Below are 18,221 nucleotides of genomic sequence, written 5' to 3'. Positions count from 1 at the left end.
AGCGACAAGTCATGGAATGTTGCTTTCTTCAGTGTCTGGAAAAGCACATTTCTCTGAGTACTATATTTCCTGCAAAGCAGTAAAACATGCTCAACAGTTTCTGGCTGGCTGCAGTGTACACACTTTCCGGTTGGATGCTTTCCTGTTATACTTAAAGTATGGTTGAGACCTGTATGACCTATTCTCATCCCAGAAATGACATTTTCCTCCCTTCTTTCAAACCCCACCTTCCTTCCATCCCCCACATATGGTTGAATTGTATAAAGATGTCTTCCTGTATCACTCAGGTCCCAATGATCTTGCCATGTTGTTTGTGCATATTTCTGAATGAACGTTTGAACCTCCGCTTTGCTGAGTGGAACTTCTATGTCTATGTTCATACTTCTGAGTGTTTGTTTGGCCAGAATATCCACCTGTTCATTACCCTCCACACCAACATGAGCAGGAACCCAGAGGAAACGAGTTGCTATGCCTTTGATTTGCATTTTATATACAATTAGAAATATTTCATTTATGATGTCCGTTCTAGATGAAGATCAGCCTGATCGTATACTCGATAATGCTGAAAAGCTGTCAGATGCAATTACACTGTTATGTATTTCTTTCTCCTCTATCCATTGCAATGACAGCACCAATGCCAACAACTCTGTGGTGTATACTGACACATGGTCTGTTACCCTTTTCTCTATATGTGTATTCCTCACTGGGATATACACTGCTGCCCCTGCACGCCCTGCCTTTGGATCTTTGGAGCCATCTGTAAATATGATTGTTGAGTCTGAGTGATATCTTGCAAAGTGATTCTGGACTATGCGCCATACTGGTAGATCTTTCTTTTCCTTTAACTCCTCTCGTATATTGAGGTCTGCACTTGGCAATGGGAACAACCAGGGTGGAATGGACCAGATTGGAGCTGTGGGGCAATACTGTATTTGATTCAAACCTATACTTGCTGCTTTAACATCGCCAATCCATCCAACACTTGTTAAATGTGACTCATTGTGCTCCCAGCAGTCTTTCAAGATACTTTTCGCAGGATGACTATCACTGTGCCCCTGAAGGTTTACCCAGAATGCAACATTAACTTCACTCTTCTTATCCTTAAAGGCATTTCTCCCATTTCCACCTGTGTTGCTGACACTGGAGATGTTTTAAAAAGCCACTACATATCCTCAGGGCCTGAGCTTGTAGGACATCCAGCTTTTTAAGGTTAGATTCTGCTGCTGCCATGAACGCTACACACCCATCATCGAATACAGGTCTCATGAGTGCCCAATATATATTCAGAAGTGATGACCTACTTGCTCCCCACTCCTGCCCCACCAAACACCGAAGTACATTGTTGACCTTTTTACATTTATTTTGATCTTTTCCTATATGACTGCTCCATGTTAGCTTTCCGTCAAACCAACACCAAGACATCTTATTGTATTAACCTGTTCAAGAGGTTGCTCATACAATTTTAACGATATAGGAGCAATGTTATGCCGTTTTGTAAAACAAATGACCTGCGTCTTAGCTACTGGCAGTTTGAATCCCCATGTATTTGTCCATTTCTCCACTTCAACTATTGCAGCTTGTATTTTCTTTCCAACATGTGCTACATTGCGGCCTTTTGCCCACAAAGCCCCGTCATCTGCAGACAAAGATTTCCCCACACTTGGATGAACTTGATTAAAGACGTCATGCATCATTATATTGAACAGCAACGGACCACACACACTGCCTTGCGGAGTACCATTTCCCACAGCATAAACACTTGAATATTCTGCACCTACTCTTACTTGTATTTTCCTGTCCAGAGTCCTTCCTTCCAGAGCATGTCATAAGCCTTTTCAACATCAAAGAAGACTGCAATCACTACTTCCTTGTTGGTCTGTGCTTTCCTGATGTCTGACTCTCAGCACAATATAGAATCCATTGTGTTCCGACCCCTCTGGAACCCACTTTGATATGGGGACAACAGAGCTTTACTTTCTAAGATATACGTTAACCTTTCTGGAACCATTCTCTCCATGAATTTTTCATAAATGAGATGTCAGGGCAATAGGCCTGGAGCTAGATGGATCTGAAGGGTCTTTCCCTGGCTTCAGGATGGGCACTATTATCGCTTGTTTCCACACTGAAGGAAGTTGGCCAGAATCCCACACCCTGTTAACCAACCTCAACACAATGACTAGAGAGTTATCTGTCATGTGTTCCAGCATCTTGTAACGAACACCCTCTTTCCCAGCAGTGGTTTGGCGAGCTCTAATAATTGCTCTTCTCAACTCAAACATACTAAAATGCAGGTCCAACTGATCTCCTAACGCTTCTACTCTATCCAATATCCTCGGGTTTTCCATTCGTGTATTATTTCTGCACTGCCTGGCTTCCTCTGTAGGTTATCTGAACTATGAACTTTCCTAAAGGTTTGAGCTAGAAGTTCCGCCTTTCCTACGTTTGTGACAGCCATTTTGTCCCCTCTGCTCAAAACGGGCAACTCATAGTTCCTTCGAATTCCCCCCATCCTCCTAATCATGCCCCAAACACCTGCAAGCTGTACTTCTCTTCCAATACTATTGCAGTATTGCCTCCAAAAAGTGCGTTTCTGCGTTCTTATTGTTCTCCTCACTATAGCCTGGGCCCTTTCACCCCGATTCAAAGCTTCCTGAGAATGGAGTTGTTTGAGTTGCCTGAATGCTTTATTCCTGTCTTTAATGGATTCACTGCATTCACCATTCCACCAGGGTACACCCTTGGTGCGCCTAACTCCTGCACTTTCTGGAATTGTGTCTTTAGCTGAATGAATGATAACCTTAAGCTCATCATTTCATTTATTTATATCATCATCAGAATTAAAAACCCCACACCATATTACTTTGTCTTGCAGTGACCCCCCAGCATCCTCTAATACACTTTGATCTAATTCCCCACATTATAATAATTCACTATATCTATAGGTCCTCTATCATTCCATACCCTTATAACTATTGCTTCATGATCTGTACCTACATGCATAACTTTGTAGCTTATCCCACTCTGTATGAATGTTGCGACTCCTCCCCCTCTGCCAGAGTCCCTATCTCGTCTCGCTGCAGGATATCCCTTCACAATAAAACCCAGTTGTGCTTTCAGCCATGTTTCCTGAATACAAGGAACTTTAGGTTTCTCTCCCAGGTTGTCAATATATTTGTTGAACTCTTGTCCATTTGCAATTAAACTTCTAGCATTCCACTGCAGTACAATTACCACCACCAGGATGATCCAGTCCATGTCTGAGGTTGTTGGACGTCATCATCTAGGATATCTTTCACGTGTCCCCAGTGCATCCCTTTCACATCAAGGTACTTTTCAGATGATTTGACAATTAAATTGGCTTTAGTCTGCGCTGAACAGTTGATCCTCTCTGCCATAAACAGTACAAACTCTCTTTTACTCACTATCAGAGTGTCCTCCTTCAACTTAACTTCCTGCCTCGTCACTTCCCTCTGCCATCTCTCGTCCAGTCACAGTCCAGTGTTGCCACCACCCCCTCTACCGCAGACCGGAAGTTTACAAGCACGCGCTCAATGAACTGGAAATGGAAATACGTCATCCCGTGCAACTAGCCTATTGTAGTGGATTACATATTAACACATGTGAGTGTGAAGGTCCAGAGTCAGAGACCCGCCCCCTGCTTCCTGTCTGTTGCTCAGCAACATGGACATGTTCCACTCTGACACAACGTCTGCTTCCTTCTCATCATTACTCTTCTTTCCTGAGAAGCGATCAACGTCTCTGGGAGGGGACAGACTTTGGCACTGAGATGGAGTTGTAGAGATATACAACTTGAATTGTGTGAATTGAATGAAACAGTTTTTTTTTGGGATGAGAATAGGTCATACAGGTCTCAATCATACTTTAAGTATAATAGGAAAGCATCCAACCGGAAAGTGTGTACACTGCAGCCAGCCAGAAACTGTTGAGCATGTTTTACTGCTTTGCAGGAAATATAGTACTCAGAGAAATGTGCTTTTCCAGACACCGAAGAAAGCAACATTCCATGACTTGTCGCTATCAGGGCTGTTATCTTATGTAACACAACAGCTATAATCTTGGAAGAAAGAAACTCACAAAAAAACTTTTAAATGTGCGACAAAAATAGTCTCAAACTATCTTTAAATAAAGGCTAAAAGCTACAGTCTAACAGCTACAGTCTAACAGTCTAACAGCTATCTTCTAACAGCTACAGTTTGAAAGCTAACGGCTATCGGCTAACAGCTACAGTTATTATTCCAGTTCGGCTCTGGGGAGTAACAGTTGATTTGTAATGCTCAGCTGACTTTATGTTAGTTATTTATTACACCAGTTGTCTTTAAGACGGTTTGAGTTGTTGTGTTGGTGCTCATTGCCATAGATATGGTTTTAAATGTATGCTCTAACTAGCTTATTAGCATCGCCATTCACCACGACGTAGCATTGTTCCCATTGAAATGAATGGGGTTCTTCAGTTAGCTGCTAACGCTAAGCTAAGCGACGGTTTAGCTCATTAGATAAATAGATATACTTTATTTAAATAATGATTTATCTTAAACTGGGAAATGATTGTGTCCCAGCAGAAGTGTTTTCAGGCATTACACGAGTTAAACATATTTAAAAGATGCAATAAGATAATAAAAATGAAGCATTAGCAGCAAGTATACACACAGGACACATATCACTAGAGTATCTAAAGAATACACAATATACAGAAAATACTGTATACATGGAGTACATTAAACAGTCTCACTAGCTAATGTTTGCTTTCTGTGTTAACTTAGTGATAGTTTCACACGGATAGCGTTATAACCGTGGTTCAAACATCCATTAATGTCACTTTCTATGTGAATAAAGTCATTTTAATGAAATAAAAGTGAACTAACTGTGAGCTGTAAGTTAGAATGTAAGTTGCTACACAGATTATGATGAATTATATCTAAATATTTGTATTATATTAATAATAATGTACACAGAAAACCAAGTTGTTATCGTAATGGTTAAAGTAATGTGCATGTAACGTTAATAACTATCTGACCTTTCTACCATGTTCTCCTCTGCTTAGCATCACATTGACCAAATGGATCCATTTGGACCATGTTTACGTCACAGCAGCATAGATGAGACAAGGCACTGCACGTGGTGTGATAACACACTACATAGAAGCATCTAGAAATAGAACATATCATTGAATAAACTCTTTGAATTCCTCCTCTTCACTGCTGACAGTTTATGATGAATTATATCTAAATATTTGTATTATATTAATAATGAAGCAGCTCTGTGGTCTTCATCAGGACAGCTGATGAGCAGCATGGAGGAGAAGAAGGAGGCCCCTGGAGCTCAGGTCAGTGTGCACTTCATCACAAGATATTCCTAATTCCAGCGTTTCCGCCTGGCGGGCGTCTTGCCTTCATTTGACGCCCTTATTTAGCTCGGAGCGCCATCTACTAGGGGTGTGACGCAGGGCTCGACATTAAGGACTGCCCGATGGCCCGGGGCCGTCTAGTATCTAGCTCGGGCAAGGAAGCCTCACCTGCTGGGTGCCCCCATATTTGGCAAAGCTAAAAAAAAAGATAGATGAATCATACTGAATAAATATTTACTGTGAATGTATGCAAAAATGTATATATATATATGGCACATTGTCACTACCCGATCTGCAGCCCTGCCCGATCTGCAGTGCGCATGTGCGAGAAGGTCCGCCATATTTGACAACTCCATACGGCAACTCTAATAGGACATTTGACGTCTAGACGGCTGCCCGATTTGCATCGTGCATGCGCGAGTCATAAACGTCTCAAATATCTTTATTAAAATATTTTGTGATTTGAAATAAAATGAAGGACATTCACAGTTAATGTAATTAGATATAAATTATGAATGCCATACATATTGCATACATTCAGTCAATATTTCTTCAGCATGTATGATGGCTGTCCAACAGAAGTTACATCCATTTCTCACTTATTCTGACAATGCACTTAACCCAATAAAATGACCCAACAAAAGGAGTTGTTCAATAATAGTGAAGTCACGTTGTAATAACAATAACTCGTCTCTCGTTCAGATTAATATTGTGGGGTTTTTTGAGTGTTCTTTTTCTGCGTTACTATAGTTCAGTGGTTCTCAAACTTTTCCTGGCATTGCCCACTTTGAACAGGTGGGCCTTTTCAAGCCCCACCTGCCGCTCCAATAAAATGGTAGGCCAAGCTTAAAATGGTCAAATGTATCGTCCTATGACAGGGGTCACCAACCTTTTTTAGGGTGAGGGCTACTTTCAAAACATAAAACAAGTCGGGGCAACTTTTACTCCTCTTTTTCAGTTTTTTTGCAGTGTATATATTTAGCACATTTTAACATTATTATATGCTTCCCTTTAACCTTTGTGTGCTGTCTGGATCTGTGGGACCCGTTTGCAGTGAAAAGAAAATGTATGATTTTTTTTTTTAAATGTTGAAGTTAAAAGCATCATCTGGTGCACTTTGAGCACAACAAGAATTTGTGGATACATCTCTCAACACTCTATGCTGTATACTGTTCAATAATCCAAACATCTTTAGAATATGATCACAATAACAAATCATTTGAACTTGTTCATTCTTATCTTATGTTACCTAGTTAGCATTCTTTCTTTTTATTTATACATATTTTACTCATCACTCTCCTTGTAAACTGTTTACTGTCCTATAGTACACATTGGAATGATTTCTTACTTTATTTTGTACAACTAGGCTATATTAAATAGATAAAGGTGTGTTTTCTCTCTCTCCCTCTGTCTCGCTCGCTCACAGAGGCGGTGTGCTTCTCCGTGGCGATGATGGCTTGCGTTAAAAGATAATAATAATAAACATAGGCCTATTTGTAAAGTGGGGGGACACAAACGGGATTTCGAAAAGTGTCACGGTTAAACTCCTTATGAAGTGGTGAGGTGCCGCTCCACATTGCTTTTCCTCCCGACTGCAACGCGCTTGTGTCTGTGTGTGTGAGAGCGTTTCACATGTGTGTATGAGAGATTTATACATATGTCTGCAAATGACTTTGGTTTCAGTTGTGTGTGGCTCGGATTGGCCATCGGAAGATTCGGGACTTTTCCCGTTGGGCCGCTGGCTCTGGCATAGGTGGGCCGTGGACTTTCACAGGGCCGCTGTGCCGGTACCGCATCCGCCGCCGCAAACACCCGCCGTTGCGAGGCTCTGGCGGCTCCGGCAGGTTCGGTGCAGCAGTGCTGTGAAAGTCCACCGCCGTTGCGAGTCTCCGGCTGTAATAATCCACTACCGCCCGCGAGGACCCAGGTTCGATTCCGGCCTGGGGCCAAAACATTTATTTTTTTAAATAAAAAAAAGAAATCTCCCGTCCGTTCGCGACCCACCTATCACATCTCTGCGCCCCACACTTTGTGAAACGCTGCTATAGTTACTGCTAGGGTTGCAAAGGGGTGGAACGTTTCCATGGGAAGTTAAGCTGGGGAATTTTGGAAATATTCGATGCGAAATTAAACAGAAAAACATGACATTTCAACAGATTTTTTTTTTTACATTTTTTTTTAAAAGTAGAACAGAACAAGTTTTAATTATTTGATCGAACAATTATTTGTTTCATTGAAGACCGAAAACAGGAATTTTGAGTTAAATTGTACTCATCATTGATCCTCTGCATTTTGGCTAAACCCTTTCAGTCAACGGGCTCTTCCTGGGCCACGGTCAGGGTCCTTGAACACAACACGAGCCTAACGTGTCATCACTTGGTATATGTCTCGTCTGACAGGGGTGCAGACTGACGGCCCGTCCACACTACAGCTTCGTCAGCTTCAAAAACGGTTTCCAACGCGTCTGCCCATTCACTTTGAATGGGGTGACGTCACTTTTCGCCGAACTGCATTGTGGGAAGCAGAGCGGAGCTTTCCTGGCGTTTCAGGCTGCAAAAGTTGAGCAATGTTCAACTTTTGAAGCTTCTGAAGCTTTCGGTAGAAGCGTCAGCCAATCAAATCATATGCCAGTACAAGCTCTAGCCAGTGCTGGTTTATACAGTGATTCCAGTGGCCTTAGAGCTGCAGAGTGAGCATCAGACCAGCTGATCAGACAGTAGCTGGTGTGGGAGAGGACCATGGAGTGAAGGTATAGCTTAGCTGCTGCAGATGATAGGAAGTTTCTAATGTATCTGTAATTTGACAGATTGCACTTTACTTTATTGCAGACCTTTTTGATATGGGTTTTGAAATTGAGGTTTGTGTCAATATGTACTCCTCAGTACTTGTACTTGAAACAACTGTCATCAGCATACATTAATACATCACATTCTCCACACACAGAAGGCAGATCATTTATACAGGATTGGGCCCCATACAGAGCCCTGTGGTACTCCAGTTGACAAACACTAGACTTATGGTTCTCAATTTGAACACATTGGGAGCGGGATGAAAGATACAAATTAAAGAGGTTGGTGAATTCTATAGAAACATGTAAGTTGAGTATTTTTTGCAATAAGATGTTGTGAATAACAGTGTCAACATTTTTCCGTAAGTCAAGGAACACGGCCCCCGCAACCCCACCCATGTCCATTGATGCCTTATCTTTCTCCATGAAGAAGCATGTCGCTGTTTCTGTTGAGTGATTAGCCCTGAATCCAAATTGCATTGGATGCAGTGGAAAGGAGCTGTGGTTGAGATGATTGATGATTTGTTTGGCAATCAATTTCTCAAATACCTTGGATGCTATGGGTAAGATACTGATGGGCCTATAGTTGCATGTCATGAGAGGGTCCCCACCATAGTTATCAAGAACACAAAACAGTTCTTTAGCCCCTCTGTCCTGGGGGTTGTCAACATGGATGTTAAAATCACCAACAATGACTAGACGGTCGAAGTCAAAACACACTATAGACAGCAGTTCAGTGAAGTCATCAAAAGAAGCTGAGAGCACAGCTGAACTCCCGCAGCCCTGGGGGCCCTACATTGGTTGTGATGACAGGGTTTGGTCAAGTTGCTCTCACAGCCTCCATCAATGTACAGGGGCTGCATGGCGGTCATTCCTGTCACGGTTCTCATGGTGTCCCACACTTTTTTCGGGTCTTTGGCTTTAAAAGCATTTCCCAAAAGCTCTGTGTGTTTTGATTCCCTCAATTTGACTTTCAGTTTTCTCTCTGTCTGTTCAAGTGCTCCGTAGTCTTTGTTTTTTGTCCTTAGTCACATATGATTTATTACTTTCTTTTCTGGTTCCCCTGGCTGAAATGTCCCTAAAATGAAGTCCGAGTTTGAAATATATCTCAAATAATGTATGTATTTCCCCACATAAACATAACAGTCTGCAATGAAACGGCCGTCTCCTGGGCGCTCCACTTCCTACTTTCTCCTGCGAACGAGAGACTTTCTCTCTTTTTTTCTTTCATTTCCCTCGAGGTGCTTCGTACAATACAAATATTCTATTTTAAAAAGTAAAGTCCTTTCGAGTCATCTGTCTCAAGCTTAAGTCTCAGGTCATGAATACCAAGTCAAAGTCAAGTCGAGTCTTTTATCAATGTTAGTCAAGCAAGTCTCATGTCAAAAAATAGGCAAGTCAAGTCATGTGACTCGAGTCAAGTCATGTGACTCGAGTCCCCCACCTCTGGTATATACTTTGGTTAGAATATTGCTGCATTACTGTATCAAATATAATAAAGACAAACAGTTGATAAGTAGTATTTTGTTAACTCAAGGTTTATATTAAGCTCTCAAAGGAATGATCAGAGAGTGCAACAAAGCTCTGAAATCATAAAATAATTGTGTCTGTGTGTGTGTGTGGTCGCTCGTTAGCTGTTCTAATGAAGGTAAACACAGTGAAGGCACAGCTCTTTGCTGCTGCTGCTGCTGCTCTTCTCAGATTCTGCTGAGTTACACGTTACTGCCTCCTGGTGCTGCAGAGATTTCATGAAGTGAAGGAGGGTTTTCGTCTATAAAGCAGCTGTGGGCAGCAGATACTGTGAGAGTCACAGACATGAATACATAGGTCAAGGCAGACTGGTTCACAGACTCTCCTGTTTTGCCGATCCGGTGCTTGAACAAATAACTCTACACCCCTGGCCGAAATGTCCCTAAAATGAAGTCCGAGTTTGAAATATATCTCAAATAATGTATGTATTTCCCCACATAAACATAACAGTCTGCAATGAAACGGCCGTCTCCTGTGCGCTCCACTTCCTACTTTCTCCTGCGAACAAGATACTTCTCTCTCTTTTTTCTTTCATTGCCCTCTAGGTGCTTCGTACAATACAAAATGCAAATATTCTATTTTAAAAAGTAAAGTCCTTTCGAGTCATCTGTCTCAAGCCTAAGTCTCAGGTCATGAATACCAAGTCAAGTCAAGTCGAGTCTTTTATCAATGTTAGTCAAGCAAGTCTCAAGTCAAATAAATAGGCAAGTCAAGTCATGTGACTCGAGTCAAGTCATGTGACTCGAGTCCCCCACCTCTGGTATATACTTTGGTTAGAATATTGCTGTATTACTGTATCAAATATAATAAAGACAAACAGTTGATAAGTAGTATTTTGTTAACTCAAGGTTTATATTAAGTGAGTTTTTATTTTGTTAACTTGTGTATTTATGCTTTTTAGATTGACTTTCTCTCTTTCTCTGTCCATCTGTTCTAGAAACCAAAAGGAAGAGAGAGACGTCACAGCTGTCAGCAATGTGACAAATCCTTTACATCATCTGGACATTTAAAGAGCCACCTTCGTATTCACACAGGAGAAAAACCGTACAGCTGTGAAGAGTGTGGGAAAACGTTCACTACATCAAGTGCTCTCAAAAAACATCAACGTATTCACACTGGAGAAAAACCTTACAGCTGTGAAGAGTGTGGGACAACTTTCACTACATCAAGTAATCTCAAAACACATCACCGTATTCACACAGGAGAAAAACCTTACAGCTGTGAAGAGTGTGGGACAACTTTCACTACATCAGGTGCTCTCAAAATACATCAAAGTATTCACACTGGAGAAAAACCTTACAGCTGTGAAGAGTGTGGGACAACTTTCACTAGATCAGATGCTCTCAAATCACATCAAGAATTCATACAGGAGAAAAACCTTACTGCTGTGAAGAGTGTGGGAAAACGTTCACTACATCAGGTGCTCTCAAATACAGCAGTAACTATAGCAGCGTTTCACAAAGTGAGAGCACCTGATGTAGTGAACGTTTTCCCACACTCATCACAGCAGTAAAAACCTTACTGCTGTGAAGAGTGTGGGAAAACGTTCACTACATCAGGTGCTCTCACTTTGTGAAACGCTGCTATAGTTACTGCTGTATTTGAGAGCACCTGATGTAGTGAACGTTTTCCCACACTCATCACAGCAGTAAAAACCTTACTGCTGTGAAGAGTGTGGGAAAACGTTCACTACATCAGGTGCTCTCAAATCACATCTTCGTGTTCACTCAGGAGAAAAACCATAGTGGGTTTCAGAGTGTAGGAGCCGCAATTAAGCATATTTAGTTTTTATCACAATAAACAATTCCCATCTATTGGCCTTGTGTTGGGTAATCCTTTTTTCCATTACAGATCGCATCCCAACAGCGCCATCTGTTGACGTAACGTCAGAATTGACAGGCATAATGTTCACTGTTACTTTGAGTTTCGTTTTCTGTCCGTCTGCCGACAGCGCGCTGTTTTATTGCTTTACATACCAAGGTTTAAGTACACTGTGTCAATAGTTGTAGTATGAGCATCGTCTGGGCTGGCCGTCTGGTAGAATCGGTATGCTCTTCCTCCTGTGTCCACTTCCTCTCCTGTCACCTATGACCCCTTTTATACACCCCACCACCAAGTGTTCAAAATAACATTCAGGGTGTCCGCGGGGTCTTAAAAAGTATTAAAAGTTGATCAATTAATTTAGCGAAAATTAAGGCTATTAAAAAATATTAAACGGCATTTTCCAAGGTATTAAGAAGGTCCACAGCAACGACAACATGAAACACCCTTTCATTTACTGCAACGACATGTCGGGAAACCCCCTCAAGGTGTCAGGCTGAGAGGCTCTGATACCTCATTCACACCAACGGTGTTTCAGGGCCGGTTCGGAGCTTGACTTAACAAGAGTTTTAGTGTTTCTGCCATAGACTGTATATATAAAGGTTTCTGCTCATGGTGAAGCAAGGTGTCTGCGTGTTAAGGTGGAACCTGAGCATTCACGTTGATCACCTCTCTATAACTCATTATACATCTATAAAACTATAAATATTAAACTTTACTTCACGTGTTCATTTGAGAACAGCTGTTACATACCTGGGTGAAGGTTACAGTTCAGTTAAATGAAAGATACAACGTTACTCCACACTCATGGTTCAGTCCACCTTAAGAAATAAGACCGACCTCGGAAGCAGTTGTGTTTTTAAAAAAACCTTTATTGACAGGAGTATACTTTTTTATAAGAATATATCTAAACCACAGAAATGACTCCGGAAAAGCTGCAGATAGAGCCATAAGAAATGAATGCAACTGATTTCATCCGCGCGGTTTGGCTTTATGAAGCAGGCACGCAAACGGTTACGCCATGACGCAAACGATGAGGCAACGACGCATTACCAGTCGGACTCTGGGCGGTGTGAAAAGAGCCAGAGCTAAACCGACGAACTGGTTCTGAACCTGGAAAGCTCTAGCACGGAGCTTGAACCGGAGTTGCGTTGGTGTGAAAGAGGTAAAGGTGGCCCCATGCATAGCGTGCCATAAAATGCTGCTTCTTATTTTAAGTTTCGTTGCCTTGCTCCGCTCGGTGGGGGGGGGGTATACCTGAGAGATATACAGCAGGAGAACACGCCGTCCACCGCGGAGAATAAACAGAAGGGCAACCATGCTCCGGGGTCTTCTTCGCTGCTGTTGGTGTATTTTGTGGCGGCAGCAGCGCCACTTACAGGCCTGGCATATGTACTACAGCGTTTCCAGCATTTCCAGCGGTCTAGTGTGAACGGACGCGTTAATGAATCGAATGCGTGTGAACGGAAGACTTTTTTGCGTTTTACTGTATGCGTCCTCGTGGGGCCGGGGTCTAAGCCAAACTATATCCGGTCACAGAGATCTGCTATTTTAAAGTAAGGTCAACACATATCGACCCTAAATATAGTCTATATTAAGAAGGAGAAAAGTCTTAACATATATATCGTTTTTTGTAAACATATGACAAATGTGTGAGGGTGATGACGTCAGAGCATCGTCCTCTGTGCCGGGCTTTGCCCCGGACAGCCCCAGCCCAATTGAACCCCTCGGTGTTTGTGAGGGAGCTCCTATATGGCATCACCCCGCTGAAGCTCACCAAAGTTTAATATATTTCAAAGTTCAAAGTTTTGTCAATTGTTTTGTTAATTGGTCAAATACTGGTTTCTAATGGTTTCTGAGGAGTTCTACTGGAATGAAAGAGCACAGAAGCAGCAAAGCAGCATGCTGCATTAACCCTGACCTTCACAGAGAGGGTGAAGTTCATGTGGAGAGGAGGCTAGTCTGTCTGCACTCTGTTTAGCTAATCAATATAGTACATGTGAGGTAAAGTGTGTCGCCAATGTACCCGGTTAGAACTGGAAGTTGCGATGAGGTCTTAAAATGTATGGAAAAGGTCTTAAAGGTCTTCAAAGGTATTAAATCTGACTTCAGGATTCCTGCATAGACCCTGATATTGCACTATTCATATAAATAAGGTAAACTGAGACGCCAGCAACAGCCATAAAATGGCTCCTACAAAGAGTGTGGGAAAACCTTTTCTTAAAGTCTTCACCTTAAAGTCCATGAGCGAGTTTCACTGTTCATTATCTGCTTCATGTATCTGGAACATATTTACGATGTTTTCAGTTTGATTCTATTCTCTTGTTGAAGTTATCAGGCTACCAAAAATAAAATGGCCTTAGAAACAGACCAGCCTGCCCTCCTACAAAACACGACCAAAGAGGTCGATTGTTTAAGCCCCTTAGATTACGACCCATAGCCACGTTTTAAAGTGTGGTCGTGTAAGAAACAACATGCTCCCGTTTATTCACAAATAACCCTCTCTGGAAAATCCTAAATTGTGGAATAGTTTGCCATTAAAATGCTTTTTGATTAGATTTCTGGAGAGAAGTGTATATTGTACTCTTAGAATCCACGTCCAGTGGATGTGTAGGATCTATAGTATGATAGATATTACGAAGATGATCTGAGGTCTCGCCAGGATAACGTGTGCAGCTTCCATGTAAAGTTAGCGTGGGTGAAAACTGTTTTTCCGGTCTCGAAGTTTTCACAATAAAACCGGATATATTCCATCCATCCATCTTCTCCCGCTTATCCGTGGTCGGGTCGCGGGGGTATCAGTTCCAGCAGAGAGCCCCAAACTTTATTTTCCCCTCATCAACCAGCTCTGACTAATAATAATAATAATTCCTTACATTTATTATAGCGCTTTTTCAATGAGTCAAAGCGCTTTACATATACACACATTACACATATATCATACATGCAATGGTCAGAAACTGTGGACAATACCCACAGGAGCAAGTTCAGGTGAAGTATCTTGCCCAAGGACACACCGGCTTTACAGACAGGGGGGCCCAAGGCGCTCCCAGGCCAGCGAACACCTCCCTAGGCTGCTGTGTGTATCTAGTGTATTAATACACACTGTTCATACTGCTCTCAGGCTGCTGTGTGTATCTAGTGTATTAAGACACACTGTTCATACTGCTAGTGTATTAAGACACACTGTTCATACTGCTCACAGGCTGCTGTGTGTATCTAGTGTATTAACCTTTTAGGGGTGTAAGGAGGGACTGTTAGAAATTTAAATCTGTTTTATGGCATAATGTACCTTAAACATACCGTCAGTTTAAATGCTATTTTATTCTGGGAAAAATGGAAGTTAAATAAACGTGGATTTGCGTAAAAAATAGTTGTTCGGGTGTTTTGTTTGATTTTAAATAAACAAAGTCTTGGCTTTCAGAATATGAAACTTGTTTCGTCAAATTCAGATGATAAATACAACTTAGAAGCTTGTAACGGCATAATTACAGGCGGAGAACGGAGTAACTTGAGGTCACAGCAGGCATAACAACAGCCGTGTTTCTCGTGAGGGTTTTCCCCGGGAAACAAACACAATACGCACAAACACACACACACACACACACGTATACACACACACACACTCGCGAGCTTCCCCCAGACCAGTAATCCAAACCAAAATATCTTCCCTTCATAGTATAAATTCCACGGATGGAGCTGTCAATCCTTCCTGGTCCTCCGGACCGCCTGGAAATCTCTTACCGGGTACTAAGGACCGGGTAGGACCGGCACACTTTCAACACTGCTTGTAGTATTATAATAATTGAAATGCTGGTTCTTCTGGGGGTCTTCTGTCCACGCTCAGCGAGCTACCGCACCGGACAATCGCTGGAGGACTGGGCTGTCACTCAAAAACTGAGTAGCCAATGGGGGACGCACCCCTGAAAGTCCCGCCCACCTGGGAGGTTTGTGTCAAAATCTCAAACAAAAAGTGAGGGAGCGCAAAAGAGAGCTGCAGCGAGAGCAACAGTCTGATCATTGAGGAAGAAGAAACAAGAACTGCAAACAAAAACCTATGTTAAAACAAAGAACAAATACTTATAGTTTACATGATTACACAAATGATTTGTTTGCAACAATTTGTTTTAACTCATAGTTTTGCTTTATTCTGAGAAAGTGTTGCTTTATCTTTATGACACAAAACTAATCCCATCCTGGACTCAGGTCTGTTCTGCCACCCGCAGTGGGCAACAATCTGCTCGACACAATATGTTTGTCTTTTTTGTTGTCCTGCGATGATGGTTCTTCAGGACTGCTTCTCAAGCTCTAATCACACTCTCGCAGACTTTTCCGGTGATTCTAAAGTAGATGACGGTGTATGTGTGTCGCGTAAGAGGAAAAGATGCCTGGAAAATAACGTATCTTTAGATGCGGATTTTGTTAAACTAATACGTTTGCGCTGTGGACCAACACTATACATTGACGGGGAAGGGGGTAGCAATAAAGATAACACCATTAAACAGTTACACAACATAACAGAAATAATATCGATAGCAGCGTCCCTAGCAACCACCTTGGTAACAATGAAAACGTTGAATGGACACAATTTCCTGAATTAATCTTCGTAATAACTAGCAAACTAAAGATCATGTGCATCCACTGCACACACGAATCTGAAATAACAACTCATATTTCTCGCATCAAATGACATCAAAACGCATTTTAATAGTCAAAGTAACTTTAAATAGGCATTTTCCACCCAGAATAAAACGAGGTTCGGCCATTTTTTTTTTTCTGCAGGGAGAAATGTGAAGATCACGTGACATAGACGCCAGCCATTGCAATGAATGGTGACAAAAAACGGGGTTTGTCAAACAGAGCTCATGATGTAGTCCTAAACGATAGTTAGATTCCACCTTCATGATTATGAATCTGTGAGTGAATTCCTTTTATTTATATTAGGTCTTAAAGTTTTTGCATAAATTAGGGCGTGGTCACGTTGATGGACACGTACATGCCTCACTGTCAGCTAACAGCAACTTGTCCACTCTGCTAGGCTACAACCATAGAGGCTACAACGTTAGTTAGTCATAGTACTGTACTTGACCCTTTAGCCGTGTCCGTGGTGATTGTGCCTTTTAGGGAATATTGTTACAAATACCAGACAATTAAAATGTCGTGCTGTGCGCTTGAATGTACTAACAGAACTTCCAAGAAGTCTGAAATGATAATATTATACATGTTAACCCCGTTCGCAGGCGTTTGTGTGCTTGGTTAGCTTAGCTTGTTACTTATTAGCCAGCTAAGGACGTAACCCTTTATGCATACATATTAGGGCTTTTTTTGCGTTCACGCGTTAACCCAAAAAAAAATTAACGGCACTAATTATTTTAACGCGATTAACGCATGTGTATTTTTTGTCCTCGGCCGCCCCGTAGTTTCAGAGCGCATCGAGTTTAAAATACCATCTACAAGCTGATGCTGACAGCCCCGCTCCTGCCACCCGCTTGCAGCAGACCACACTTCCACGCTCACCGGCAGGCACCGACTGGCCATCGGGAGGACCGGGAGGGTGTGTGTGTGTGTGTGGCCCGAGCGAGCGAGAGAGAGACCTTACGTGTGTTGTTGTTGTTAGCATCTGGTGCTAGCTAGCTGCGCTAACGGATATAAGGAGCTGTTTAAATGAAAACAGAGGAGCGACATTTCGCCACAACTGCGCCGAGCACTTGACTTCATGCAGGAAGCCAGACAGCGGGACATTGTAGGAGAAGTCAGCACACTCAGCACGGATAGTGCAACATGATTGCAGCGTCCAGGCAGCTCCCGTTCGAGCATATGCCTTGAGTTGCACATAGCTCCAACAATCCATCACACACACACACACACACACACACACACACACACACACACACACACACACACACACACACACACACACACACACACACACACACACACACACACACACACACACACACACACACACACACACACACACACACACACACACACACACACACACACACACACACACACACACACACACACACACACACACACACACACACAGAGGTTCCAGGTTGTTGTGTTTAATATTCATGAAAATATGTGTCATTGTTTAAATGATAATAAACATTAGCATAAAGCATATTTGTCCACTCATATGTTGATAAGAGTATTAAAAACTTGAAAAATATTCCTCTAAGGAACATTTAGAACAGATCAAAAATGTGCGATTAATCGCGATTAACTATTTTAATCGACTGACAACCCTAATACATATACATTTTAGTTTATGATTCAGCCTTGGGTAAGACTTTTATAGTCTATGGCTATGACGCCCATAATGCTAAACGGGAGCAAATGTTAATAGGGGACCCAATTATCCCAGTGGTGGCCGCCGGAGCTAACGGACCCGCAGGGGGCTAGCTCCAGCCGGCGTCCCGGAGCTAGCCCACTGCGGCTCCGTTAGCTCCGGGCGGTGGAGTCCGTCTTTTCTCAACGTGTGAATGACAAGCATTAAGAATAACAAAATATAGCTAATTCTCTTGCAGATTGTCTCATTTGATTATGAATGTAACGTTTATATAGGGGAACTACACTGTTAGCAGTAACTTGGTATGCATGTATTTCATGTTAGCTTAGCTTCTTAGCCTGAGCTAGCTCTGTTTACTTCCAGTTCGGAGGCAGCAGGTCCCGCCTCGGCTCCGCCTCTTTGCCCTTATTTGGAGCAGG

General features: G+C 42.2%; 2 protein-coding genes across 2 annotated transcripts in view; one reads left to right on the top strand and one right to left on the bottom strand.

Annotated features, from left to right (window-relative positions):
- LOC117441960 (uncharacterized) overlaps positions 1-18,221 on the bottom strand; it is a 605,495-nt gene that overhangs the window by 363,563 nt on the left and 223,711 nt on the right.
- LOC139433350 (zinc finger protein 679-like) lies at positions 5,312-11,428 on the top strand. Its single transcript, XM_071202315.1, has 3 exons — positions 5,312-5,344; positions 10,621-11,145; positions 11,357-11,428. The coding sequence occupies exons 1-3, from the start codon at positions 5,312-5,314 to the stop codon at positions 11,426-11,428; spliced, it is 630 nt and encodes a 209-aa protein (XP_071058416.1).

This window comes from Pseudochaenichthys georgianus, unplaced genomic scaffold, assembly GCF_902827115.2.
Source record: "Pseudochaenichthys georgianus unplaced genomic scaffold, fPseGeo1.2 scaffold_223_arrow_ctg1, whole genome shotgun sequence".
Lineage (NCBI taxonomy): Eukaryota > Metazoa > Chordata > Actinopteri > Perciformes > Channichthyidae > Pseudochaenichthys > Pseudochaenichthys georgianus.
The sequence above is the reverse complement of the archived record's forward strand: the minus strand, read 5'-3'. Positions and strand labels throughout refer to the sequence as shown.

What these genes read in the sequence shown, in the direction of transcription:
- LOC139433350 (XM_071202315.1), top strand. Translation starts at nt 5,312, where the DNA reads ATGGAGGAGAAGAAGGAGGCCCCTGGAGCTCAG. An exon ending in AGGAGGCCCCTGGAGCTCAG is followed by an intron (nt 5,345 to 10,620) that starts GTCAGTGTGCAC and finishes CATCTGTTCTAG; the next exon opens with AAACCAAAAGGAAGAGAGAG. An exon ending in CTATAGCAGCGTTTCACAAA is followed by an intron (nt 11,146 to 11,356) that starts GTGAGAGCACCT and finishes TGCTGTGAAGAG; the next exon opens with TGTGGGAAAACGTTCACTAC.